At 46.7% G+C, this 13,174-nt stretch overlaps 1 protein-coding gene across 3 annotated transcripts in view; it reads right to left on the reverse strand.

Annotated features, from left to right (window-relative positions):
* Positions 1-13,174, reverse strand: part of ercc6l2 (excision repair cross-complementation group 6-like 2) — a 115,455-nt gene that overhangs the window by 22,953 nt on the left and 79,328 nt on the right. For all 3 annotated transcript variants that reach the window (XM_038804791.1, XM_038804792.1, XM_038804793.1), the window contains exons 15-17: positions 12,225-12,377; positions 6,842-6,922; positions 7-1,192 (exon numbers count right to left, since the gene is read on the reverse strand). In XM_038804791.1, the coding sequence (XP_038660719.1) occupies positions 7-1,192; positions 6,842-6,922; positions 12,225-12,377 (1,420 nt within the window). The remainder of the gene's footprint in view (positions 1-6; positions 1,193-6,841; positions 6,923-12,224; positions 12,378-13,174) is intronic.

The raw sequence follows: 13,174 nt of genomic DNA on the forward strand, positions 1-13,174 counted from the left end.
AGTTACCTAGCAATTTATCTACTGTCGCAAACTGCTCCCCATGACGATCTTTGCTCCCCTGTGTACCTTCACCTTTGCCAATTCCAATCAGCTTGTGCTTGGGAACAGTCTGAACATTGCTGCTCTTTCGCTTACTGTTACTTTTACCCATCTCTCTGTTTGCGTTGAACCTGATTCGTTTTGTGGGAACATCATCTCCGGAAGATGAAAATTCCTCAATGTTGTACTGCATTGACTCTTTTTTCAAAGGGACTCGAGATTTACTGGAAAGGTTTTTTTTGGCTTTTTCTGTTCCACATTCAGATTGAATAGATGTTATCGCTGGCGAATCTACAGATATTTTAATGTCATCCGACTCATCACTGATGTTGCCCGGTTCTTTAAATTTGGTAGGGTAGCTCCAGGGATTCCTCTTTGTTATCTTGGGACAATCATCAATGGTGTCTGCTTTTGCACCAGGAAATCCTGATTGTTTATCGGGCAACAAGACCTTTTCTTTACCGGAAGTATTTGTGAAGTTTTCGTTTTTTGAATCCTCAGAGTCTTTTGACAGGAAGTTGTATTTAGATTTCTTCTTGGCAAGCACTTTTTCCTTTTGTCCTAACATTTGTGAAGGATGGGTGACATCATCGCTTTCTTCTGTGCTGTTGTCGGTTCCCATGGCAACAGCAACTTTATACTTGCATTTGTTTCTTAATTCAGCTTCTCCCTCAGATTCACTAGAAGTACTGCAGTTTTGACACTGCTTTTGTCCTTGCTGAACAAGCCCTTGATTTCCTTTAACAGGCTGAGCATCTGAGATCAAGTTGCTGGACCTATGGTTTGCCTTTGCTGCAGGGGAACCTAAATCATCGCTTGTACATTTTCCCATACATGGGTTCTCAAACATTTCATCATCAGAACTCCAGTCACTCTCACTGAATTCCTTTCCTGTGGATGTTTTCCTCTCAAGGAGTTTGGAAAATCCACACTGGGCCAAGTTGAGCTGTCCCCGGGAATCTGCATTGTTACCGGTATCTACAGGACCACGTTTACCACTCTTCATTTTTGTCACATTCGAAGGCTCAGTCTCACTGTCACTGCTAAAGTCAGAAAATTGTTCTGACTTTCTTTTGGATGTCCTGCTCCCTTTGTCAGGTTGCATCAGCAAGTCGATATTCTCTTCTCCCAATATCTTTCCTGTGTTCAGCGTCTAAATATTAAAGAGAATATTACATGTACACTTCTACCGATCAAGATATTAAAATAAAAGCAGTAAATGTATGAAACACTCAGATCAGATAGCATTTGCATGCTAGTTAGTGAAACATAGTTAGTGATTTTGGTATTAATGCAAAGGTTGTTTCACAGTCGAAAATGGGGGGAAAAGTAAACTTTGTAAGCCAGATTCTCAGATTTTACTTGATTAAACTATTAAAGTGGGCAGCACGGTACCATGGTGGTTAGCATAAATGCTTCACAGCTCCAGGGTCCCAGGTTCGATTCCCGGCTGGGTCACTGTCTGTGTGGAGTCTGCACGTCCTCCCCGTGTGTGCGTGGGTTTCCTCCGGGTGCTCCGGTTTCCTCCCACAGTCCAAAGATGTGCGGGTTAGGTGGATTGGCCATGCTAAATTGCCAGTAGTGTCCTAAAAAGTAAGGTTAAGGGGGGGGTTGTTTGGTTACGGATATCGGGTGGATACGTGGGTTTCAGTAGGGTGATCATTGGTCGGCACAACATCGAGGGCCGGAGGGCCTGTTCTGTGCTGTACTGTTCTATGTTCTAAATACTTACTTCCCAGTTTGAGTTTCCAGGAAGAGTAAAGGCTGTACCCAGATTCAGTAATGCTTTCCCTGAATTACTACTGGGTGCAATCAGGAGCAGGAGGGACATAGCTTTCCAAGAAATCAGAGGAAGAAGCTTGAAGCTCTCATTGAGAAGGTGCGGCTGGAAGTATCTGAGGAGCTGAGCAACGGGACCATTGTGCCCTAGTCTTGAATGCAATGCAGGAAGTGATTTAATGACCGAAGCAGGCAAGGAAAATTAAGTACATATGCTGATTCACCTACGTGAGGTATAAACCCATTTACCACCAGCCCCCACATACCCAATGCATCCATTTTATTGTCATTATGCAACTTCATCATATCACTCATCACTCGAAGGGCAGCACAGTGAACATAGAACATAGAACAGTACAGCACAGAACAGGCCCTTCGGCCCTCAATGTTGTGCCGAGCCATGATCACCCTACTCAAACCCACCCTATACCCGTAACCCAACAACCCCCCCCCCCCCCCCCCCCCCCCCAACCTTACTTTTATTAGGACACTACGGGCAATTTATCATGGCCAATCCACCTAACCTGCACATCTTTGGACTGTGGGAGGAAACCGGAGCACCCGGAGGAAACCCACGCACACAGGGGGAGGACGTGCAGACTCCACACAGACAGTGACCCAGCCGGGAATCGAACCTGGGACCCTGGAGCTGTGAAGCATTTATGCTAACCACCATGCTACCCTGCTGCCCCATCCCTGGTTAGCACAATTGCTTCACAGCTACAGGGTCCCGGGTTCGTTTCCCGGCTTGGGTCACTGTCGGTGCGGAGTCTGCACGTTCTCTCCGTGTGTGCGTGGGTTTCCTCCGGGTGCTCCGGTTTCCTCCCACAGTCCAAATATGTGGTTAGGTGGATTGCCTATGCTAAATTGCCCATAGTGTCCAAAATTGCCCATAGCGTTGGGTGGGGTTACTGGGTTATGGGGATAGGGTGGAGGTGTGGGCTAGGTTAGGATGCTCTTTCCAAGAGCCATTGAAGACTCGATGGGCCGAATAGCCTCCTTCTGCACTGTAAATGCTATGATTCTATGATCATACACAATCAACTTTCAGTCGACAAAGGTGCCATATATATAAATGACACATCTACATCCCTCATAATTGGAGATGGATAGACTGGGAGCTCACAAGTAACATACATGTTACCTTTATTTCATCAGTGGCTGAACTATGAGAATACTGAGTATGGTGACTGTCAAGATTATTTTACCCCAACTAATGCTGATCTTTTTTTCTTTTTCTAAGACCCTCACTTTTACAGCAGGTGCCACAGGAGATGCAAGACCATGAATCCTTAGAGGACCTCATTCCTTCTGAGAGATCCCCGTAAAACATGTACAGTCATATGGACCAGCACACATACTTTAATCATTTACAGTCCTCCACTCTACCAGCTGAGCTATTGAAGGGACAGCACACATATTTGCATGGATCCAGCTAGAGTTAGTTGGGTTTTCAGCTGGAGATTCACAATTAGTCGCAAGCTGTTACTGGTGGCATGGACAACTGTGGAGTAATTATATCAAGGGATGCAATCCTCCCAATTGCTGACACAGTGGTTAGCACTGCTGCCTCACAGTGTCAGAGACTTGGGTTCAATTCCAGCCTTGGGTGACTGTGTGGTGTTTGCACTTTGTCCCCGTGTCTGCATTGGTTTCCTCCGGATGCTCCGATTTCCTCCCATGGTCTAAAGATGTGGAGGTCAGGTGGATTGGCCATGCTAAATTGCCCCTTAGTATCCAAAGATGTGCGGGTCAGGTGGATTGGCCATGCTAAATCGTCCCTTAGTGTCCAAAGATATGCAGGTTAGGTAGGGTAATGGTGTGATAGGGATAGGGTTGCGGATTGGGCCTAGGTAGGGTGCTCTTTCAGAGGGTCGGCGCAGACTCAATGGGCCGAATGACTTCCTTCTGCACTGTAGGAATTCTATGGTTTGTATGGAGCTTCTTACTCAGATTCACCTAAGATCATTTGTCTAAATTGCATGTGCTGGTACCTAAAGACAATATTCACACTGAGGGCATAAGATGCACATTACCTTTTTAAAATTCATTTACGGGATGTGGGCTTAGCTAGTTAGGCCAGCATTTATTGCCCATTCCTAGTTGCCCTTCAGAAGGTGGTGATGAGTTGCTTTCTTGAACCGCTATGGTTCTTGAGTTGTAGGTACACCCACTGTGCTATTAGGGAGGGAGTTCCGGGATGTTGCCCCTATGACAGTGAAGGAGCAGCGATATATTTCCAAGACAGGGTGATGAGTGACTTGGACGGAAACTCCAGGAGGTGGGGTTCCCAGGTATCTGCTGCTCTTGTCCTAGAAGATAGTGGTTGTGAGTTTGGAAGGTGTTGTCTGAGGAACCTTCGTGAGTTACTGCAGTGCATCTTGTTGATGGTACACAGGGATGCCACGTTCATTGATGGTGGAGGGTGTAAATGTTTGTGGAGAGGGAAGCAATCGAGTGGGCTGCTTTGTCCTGGATGGTGTCGAGCTTCTTGATTGTTGTTGGAGCTGCACTCATCCAGGGAAGTGGAGAGTATTCCATTACACTCCTGCCTTGTGCTTTGTAGATAGTGGACAGGTTTTAAGGGTTCAGGAGGTGGGTTATTCACCGTAGGATTTTTAGCCTTTGACCTGCCCTGGTAGCCACAATATTAATGTGACTAATCCAGTTCAGTTTCTGATCAATGGTAACCCTCAGGTTGTTGATTGTGGGGGATTCAGCAATGGTAATGCCATTGAATGTCAAGAGTGGTAGTTAGATCCTCTCTTGTAGGAGATGGTCATTGCCTAGCACTTGTGTGGCGCAAATGTAACTTGCTACTTGTCAGCCCAAGCCTGGATATTGTCCAGGTCTTGCTGCATTTGGACATGGGCTGCTTCACTATGTGAAGAGTCGCGAATGGTGCTGAACATTGTGCAGTCATCCGCAAACATCCCCACTTCTGACCTTATGATGGAAGGAAGGTTATCGATGAAGCAACTGAAGATGGTTGGGCCTAGGACACTACCCTGAGGAACTCCTGCAGTGATGTCCTGGAATTGAGATGATTGATCTCCAATCACCACAACCATCTTTCTTTGTGCCAGGTACGACTCCAACCAGCGGAGAGTTTCCCCCCTGATTCCCATTGACTCCAGTTTAGCTAGGGCTCCCTGATGCTATACTCCATCAAATACTGGCTTGATGTCAAGGGCAGTCACTCTCACGTCACCTCTGGCATTCAGCTCTTTTGTTCATATTTGAACCAAGGCGGTAATGAGGTCAGGAGCTGAGTGGCCCTGGCGGAATCCAAACTGTGCGTCCATGAGCAGGTTAATGCTGAGTTAGTGCTGCTTGATAGCACTGTTGATGACTCCTTCCATCACTTTGCTGACGATGGAGAGTAGGCGGATAGGGTGGTAATTAGCTGGATTAGATTTGTTCCGTTTTTTGTGTACAGGACACACAGAGCAATTTTCTACATTCACGGGTAGATGCCAGTGTTGTAATTGTACTGGAACAGCTTGGCTAGGGGTGTGGTAAGTTCAGCCTTCAGCCACTTCTTGATATCACGTGGAGTGAACTGTTTTGGCTGAAGACTGACATATGTGATGCTGGAGACTTTCGGAGGAGACCGAGATGGATAATCCACTCGACACTTCTGGCTGACGATTGCTGTGAATGCCTCAGCCTTGTCTTTTGCACATATGAGCTGGGCTCCTCCATCATTGAGGATGGGATATTTGTGGAGCCTCCTGCTCCAGTGAGATGTTTAATAGTTCACCACCATTCATGGCTGGATGTGGCAGGACTGCAGAGCTTAGACCTTATGTGTGTGTTGCGGAATCGCTTAGCTCTGGCTATTACTTGCTACTTATGCTGTTTGGCACGCAAGTAGTCCTGTGTTGTAGCTTCACCAGGTTGACACCTCATTTTTCGGTATGCTTGATGTTGCTCCTGGCATACTCTCCTGCATTCTTCATTGAAGCAGGGTTGATCCCCTGGCTTGGTGGTAATTGTAGAGTGGGGGATATGCCAGGCCATGAGATTGCAGATTGTGGTTGAATACAATTCTGCTGCTGCTGAGTTGCTAGATCTGTTCGAAGTCTATCGCATTTGCACAATGGTAGTGCCACGCAACAGGATGGAGGGTATCTTCAATGTGAAGACTGTGGGGTGAGTAAGAGTTTTACTTCATCAGGCATGAATTCATTATTAGGTATTATTCAAATGAAGGGAAACTATAAAATCCCACAATTCTGTAGGTGTATCAGCTTGCTTCCATGGATTGTCTTTAAAAATGTTTATTTTTGAATGGCTCAGATTCTTGACTGCCTGATCAAACTAAGAAGTTAACTACCTGTTCACTTTAATGATCAGTGTGGATAATTATTCTGAAAAGAACCAGAGTGTGGGTTGAAGCATTAAAAACAAAATAATTTCTAGATTCTCAAATCAGTAATATTTAGGGATATTTAAGCAGCGGGTCATAAAGTTAACCCGAGAAGGTCCTGCATGTGGTCCTAAATAATCAAAAGTGCAACGCTGCATGAGCCTTCCTCATACCAAGGGCATGTTCTCAAATGCTGCTTTTTTCCAGCTGGAGTATATTTAAAGCAAATTTTCAAAACCCTGTCACAGAATATTCAGTTCACATGTAAATAAAGTGTGGGAAAATTTACTCATCCACAACCGACATTAATAGTCACTGTCACCTAATTATCTAGAAAGAGCTGCATTGAGATATTTGAATGTGCCTGGTAAATACATCACAGTGCATTGCACACACCAGTATTCGTCATGAGAAAATAATGTTTTAAAAGGTTATATAATCAAAAGCTCTCTTGTTTTCCAGATGAGCCTCCCACCCGGACATTGAGCAGTGATAATCTCTGGGAAAGTGAGCTGTGAAGCCGGCGACAGCACTGGGAAGTAGTAGTATATCAGAGTGGCGAGGAGTCATTAGGGGTCATTAATGCATGCTGCACTCTCCATGAATTTCGGGTGTGGTATTTTTCATTTACATGAGATGAAGGAAACTCACTGTTTCCAGCCTTGTCGTTGGTGGTTCTTCTCTCAACTGTGTAGCAGCTGTCGTCACTCCTGCTTCCACTTGACCTGTTCTCTGCAACAAAACACATTAGAAATCACATGTTTTCGTTATATTAAAAACAGTAATGCATTTTGTTATTAGTAAGTACTTTTTGACCATTTTTGCAATGCTATGATAAAAGGAAATCAAAAATAGAAGCCACAGAAATGTAAATCTAATCCATTTGATTCCCTTTATAATTGCCTCTTGAAACATTACATGCTGGAAAGTGAGATGAACCAAGAGAACCCAGTAAGTAGGTTTAGGAAATGACTCTTAGACATTTATATCACGTGCTGCTCCTATTTAGTCCGTAGAGAACAGCATGTCCTTTGTTACTATTAAAAATTCAACAGTTCTGTATTTAAAAAAAAGAAAGATTGAGCATTTATCTAAAACTTTTCACAATCTCAGAATGTCTTAAAGTGGTTCACAGCCAATTATATACATCTAAAAATGTAGTGCTAGAACGTTGGCAATTAATTTACACACAGCAAAGTCCCAAAAATAACAATGGGATAAATGACTAGATAATTTGCTCTGCTGGTGATGGCTGAGGGATAAGTGTTGGCCAGCACATAGAGGGGACTCCTCTGCTTTACAAGAAATGTCACGGGATTTGTCAAAGGTTATCAAGAGTAGACAAAATGTGGAGTTGAGGCCACAATCAAATCAACCATTATCTTGTTAAATGGTGGAGCAGGTTCAAGGAGATAAATTAAGTCAATCAGAGTCAGGGGAAAAACTCTCGCATTGATTGGATTCATACCGAGCACAGAAGATGGCTCTGATTGTCCGAGGTCTGTCATTTCAGTCTGGTGACATCATTGCAGGAATTACTCGAGTTAGTGTCCAAGGCCTAACCATCTTCAGCTGTTTCATCAATTACCTTCATTCCAATATAAGATCAAAAGTGGGGATATTTGCAGATGACGGCACAATACTCAACACCGCTGGCGATTTTTCAGATACTGAAGCGGTCCATTTCCAAATGCAGCAAGGCCTTAACAATATCCAGACTTGAACTGATAAGTGGCAAGTAACATTTGCGCCACACAAGTACCAGGCAATGACCATCTTCAACGACAGAATCTAACCATCTCCTCATGAGAATCTAACCATCTCCCCCCTTCTCAGCCTTGCCCCGCGCCTGAGGTGTGGAGATCCTCAGGTTAAATCATCACCAGTCAGCTCGCCCCCTCAAAGGGGAAAGCAGCCTATGGTCATCTACGACTATGGCGAATTTACCTTTGGCAACACGGTGGCCAGTGGTTAGTTCAGCTGCCTCACAGCTCCAGGGGCCCGGGTTCAATTCTACCCTTGGGTGACTATGTGAAGTTTGCACGTTCTCCCCATGTCTGCGTGGGTTTCCTCCGGGTGCTCCGGTTTCCTCCCAGTCACAAAGATGTTCAGGTTAGGTGGATTGGCAATGCTAAATTGCCCCATAGTGTCCAAAGATGAGCAGGTTAGGTGGTATTACAGGGTGATGGGGGTAGGGCAGGGGAGTGGGCCTAGGTAAGGTGTTCTAAGGTGCAGATTTGATGGGCAAATAGCCGCCTTCTGTACTGTAGGAATTCCATGGTTCATATGGAGCGCTATTAGACTAATAGGTTTTCTTCACAATCTCCAATACTCAATACTTGGCACTGGAATTTATTTATTACCCCCTAGGGGTTAATATTGACCAGAAACTGAACTGGACTAGCCGTGTAAATACTGAAGTTAAAAGAGCAGGCCAGATGCTGGGAATTTTGCACAAAATAACTCAACTCTTGACTCCCCAAAGCCTGTTCACCATCTACAAGGCACAAGTCAGGAGTGTAATGGAATGCTTTCCACTTCATAGATCATAGAATGTATAGTGCAGAAGGAGGCTATTAGGCCCATTGAGTCTGCACTGGCCCTTGGAAAGCGCACCCCTCTTAAGCCCACGGCTCTACCCTATCCCCTTAACCCAGTACCCTACCTAAACATTTTGGACACTAAGGGCAATTTTAGCATGGCCAATCCACCTAACCTGCACATCTTTGGACTGTGGGAGGAAACCGGAGCACCTGGAGGAAACCCACGCACACATGGGGAGAATATGCAGACTCCACCCAAGCCGGGAATTGAACCCTGGGACCTTGGAGCTGTGAAGCGACAGTGCTAATAGTGCTAACCACTGAGCTACCATCACTGTGCTGTCGGGTGAGTGAAGCTCCAATACTCGATGCTCCAGGACAAAGCAGCCTGCTAGATTGGCACGCCATCCACCCCCTTAAGCATTCACTCCATCCGCCACCAACACACAGTGGCAGCAGTGTGTACCATCTACAAGATGCACTGTAGCAAATCACCAAAGCCTCAATAGAACCTTCCAAACCCATGACCTCTACCACCTAGAAGGACAAGGGAAGCAGATACTTGGGAACAAATTCCTCATGAAATCACAAACGGGCGGGATTCTCCCCTACCCGGCAGGACGGGGGGCCCCGGCGTAGGGGAGTGGCGCCAACCACTCCGGGGTCGGGCCTCCCTAAAGGTGCGGTATTCTCCGCACCTTTGGGGGCTAGCCCCGCGCCGGAGTGGTTGGCACCACGCCGACTGCCGCAAAAACCGGCGCCAGTGGCCTTTCAGGCCCACCTCCCGGCAGCAGGGCTGGCCAAAAGGCTTTCGCCGGTTCGCGCATGCGCCGGCGGTGACGTCAGCGGCCAGCTGCTGCTGACGTCACCACCGGCGCATGCTCGCTGTGGGTTTCTCTTCCGCTATGGTGGAGGCCGTGGCAGCGGCAGAGGAGAAAGAGTGCCCCCAGGGCACTGGCTCGTTCCCTGATCGGGGGGCCCCGATCGCGGGCCTAGCCACTGTGGGGGCACCCCCGGGGTCCAATCGCCCCGCGCCCCCCCCCCAGGACCCCGGTCGCGCCGCCGATCCCGCCACCACCAGAGGTGGTTCAAACCTCGGCGGCGGGAGAGGCCTCCCAGTGGCGGGACTTCGGCATATCGCGGGCCGGAGAATCGCCGCAGGGGCCTCGCCGATCGGAGTGGCGTGATTCCCGCCCCCGCCACTTCCCGGGTGGCGGAGAATCTCTGCCACGGCGGGGACGGGATTTTCGGCAGCCCCAGGCGATTCTCCGACCCTGCTGGGGGTCGGAGAATTTCGCCCCTGATTTGCAGCTATATTTGCAACTGTTCCTTCACTGTTAAGTTAAAATCCTGGAATGTCCTTCCGAACAGCACTGTAGGTGTTTTTACAGCACATTAGCTGCACACCAGAACCTCTCAAGGGCAATTATCGATGGGCAATAAATGCTGGTCAAACTAGTGTGACCCCCACATCCCATGAATGAATAGAAAGAAAAAATATATCTCTTGGCACGGCAGGTGATCTATGTTTTGGCATTTGCCAATTAAACAACCCACAAAAAACAATCCAAAACAAGTTTCAAGTAATGCAATTAGTCATTTTATCCTCTTTTGCAATGAGGTCCAACTGTTTAGCATCTGACTGGCACTTACATGAAGGAACTTGTGTTTGTGCTCTGTGTTTAGGATTGTCATTGCCAGTGCTTCAGACTGCAGCACAAATGGATACCCAGTAGTTCCTACTCTGACTCAATAATGGAAGTAACCTTCAAATCCTGCCTGTACCATGCACAAATCAGGAAATGGACCACAGAGTAACTTTAAAATAAATTGGCTCCCTGTTTCAAACAGGGGGCTTTACTGCTATTGTCTCCCCGTGAATAAGCTGCGGAAAGTGGGAAAACTTTCAGTGGAGTTTGGGGTGGAGTGTGATGAGGAAAAGCTATTTTCCATTATGAGCTGATCAGCTGTCTCTGATATGCACTGTATGTGGGTGATCAGCAGTGCAGAATCCACATGGAGATTTCATGATGGTAGTGGTGTGTTATGGATCACTTAGGGAGTTTGGGTTGCTGTGGCAACTTTTACATGCATGCGACCTTACCATGCACATTGTGGTCTGGAGGTAGAGGCTCCAACTTGATTTCCATCACATGGCTGAACAGGAATCTCTCCTACTCTTACCACTTGTCATTAGACAGATCAGACAGATTTGTAGATTGCTACTCAACTCGTCTGGATGTGTTATGAAAACACCTTCTTTGGCCACCAAGTCCTGGGTTGGGACTCAAACCCAATGGGCGCGATCCAATGGCCACACTGCGCCCGAAAAGCAGCTCGCCGTGGCGCAACGTGGCTGTTGAAAGCCAGGAGACCCTACTCCTGGGATCTACCCAGCTCGCAACGCCTCGCAAGTTCTTTACAGTGAGTAAGTAAGCCTCACTCCAATGTGCAGATTCCCGAGGTACCTGAGGCTTTGGGATTCAAACCCTTCGCCTCAGAGACCTCGGGTGAGCACCGTTTGGTACTGGTCCCCAAAAATGGGAGCCAGACGGCACGGCACTCGCGGGGATCTCCATGGGTCTCTCAGCTGCATGCACTTTGGGCAGGGCGGTACCCTGGCACTGCTGGTGCCTCCCGGGCAGGAGGCACCAGCAGTCACCTGGGTGCCAGCCTGGCACTGCCAAAGTGCCCAGGTGGCACTGCCAGCTGGCATGGGCACTGCCAAGTTGGCTCTCCCAATGTGTGGGATTGTTTTGGGGGCTTTGAAGATCGGGATGCCATTTAAAAATAGGGTCCTGATCTCTCGCTACAATGGGGAGTTCCGGCGAGCGTTCCTCTTTCAGGCCCCTTATTCAACGTGAGTCATAGAACATACAGTGCAGAAGGCCTGTTAACTAGTCATGTGTTTCTTAGCACTGCTAGTGCCAGAAAACATGCGGTCAAACGTTCTTGCTAAGGGACTTTGTTCACTTTTAGGAAGATTGCGACTGGTGTTTCTGGCTCGAGGTATGGACACTATCCACTGTGCTACAAGACCACTTCTGGGAGATTTCATACAATGACATAAATTGTCAGGATAAGTATTTGATCATCTGCAGAAGCATTTTCTAACAAAATGTTGCATAAAATATATATATATTTAAATATAAACAGCCATGTGTTATAGCCAAAAGCTTGAAATACTTTAACCAAGGAGTATTTTCATGTTCCTTGAATAATACTTTATCTAAGAACATTATGAATAACATGAAACCTGGATTTTTGAAGAAAAATTAAAACTGCCTGTGAGAGTTGGCATCGACTGTGAGTAGCAGATTCACAATAACTTATGCTGTAGTATAAGATGAATGGAGGGGGGGGGGGGAAGAGAAAGGGGAGTAAATGAACATGTGAGACTGAGGGAAAATGACTGGAAAAACAAAACAAAATGCTGCATGCTTTATACAAAGCTAAACGATTACTAACTGCATTCTCTGGAGGTTACTCACCTGAATGATATCCCGGGTCAAGCAGGATCCCCCTGTGCGTAGGCCAAAAAGATTCTGGACTCCAAACAGCTCCCCATAGTGCTCCTTTGATCCTTGCACTGCATTGAAGTAGCGCTTTGCGTTTTCACTGCCAACAACGGCACAGTGCAGTTGCTAATAGGATGGAGAGAATAGATGGTTCACAAATACCACATCCAGCAATGTGTCAGCGTTTTGTGGCTTTGAGAAAGTCAACACTCTTAAATTTATACCAGCAGCAATTCCTAGGGGTACGGAGTTCATCAGACTTACACAAATAGATGTCGCCATTGTGGTTAAATGCTGGTCTGGGATCCATTTAGTAGTTAGAACATTTTTGTTCAATTCAGAATGCATTGAATCGGAATATTAATCATGTGCTAATATTGTTTCAGTACAAACATGCCTGACAATAAAGAACATACAGTGCAGAAGGCCATTCGGCCCATCGAATCTGCACCGACCCACTTAAGCCCTCACTTCCATCCTATCCCGCGTAACCCAATACCCCTCCTAACCTTTTTGGTCACTAAGGGCAATTAATCATGGCCAATCCACCTAATCTGCATGTCTTTAGACTGTGGGAGGAAACCAGAGGAAACCCACACAGACACAGGGAGAACGTGCAGACTCCGCACAGTGACCCAGCGGGGAATCGAACCTAGGACCCTGGCGCTGCGAAGCCACAGTGCTATCCACTTGTGCTACCGTGCTGCCCAATATAAAACAACATTTTCACATTTTCTGTACTTGATGAGCGACCCAACAAAGGAGGAAGAGAAAAAACTGGGAACTACAGGCCAACCTGACATCAGTCATTGGCAAAGTGCTGGATTCTATTATTCAGAAAGTCCTAATAGTGCACTTCGAAAAGTATAGTATGAGTAGAACAAGACAACGAGGTTTTACGAAAGTGTCTCCTTATTTAAGGA

This window comes from Scyliorhinus canicula, chromosome 8 (assembly GCF_902713615.1).
Source record: "Scyliorhinus canicula chromosome 8, sScyCan1.1, whole genome shotgun sequence".
NCBI lineage: Eukaryota > Metazoa > Chordata > Chondrichthyes > Carcharhiniformes > Scyliorhinidae > Scyliorhinus > Scyliorhinus canicula.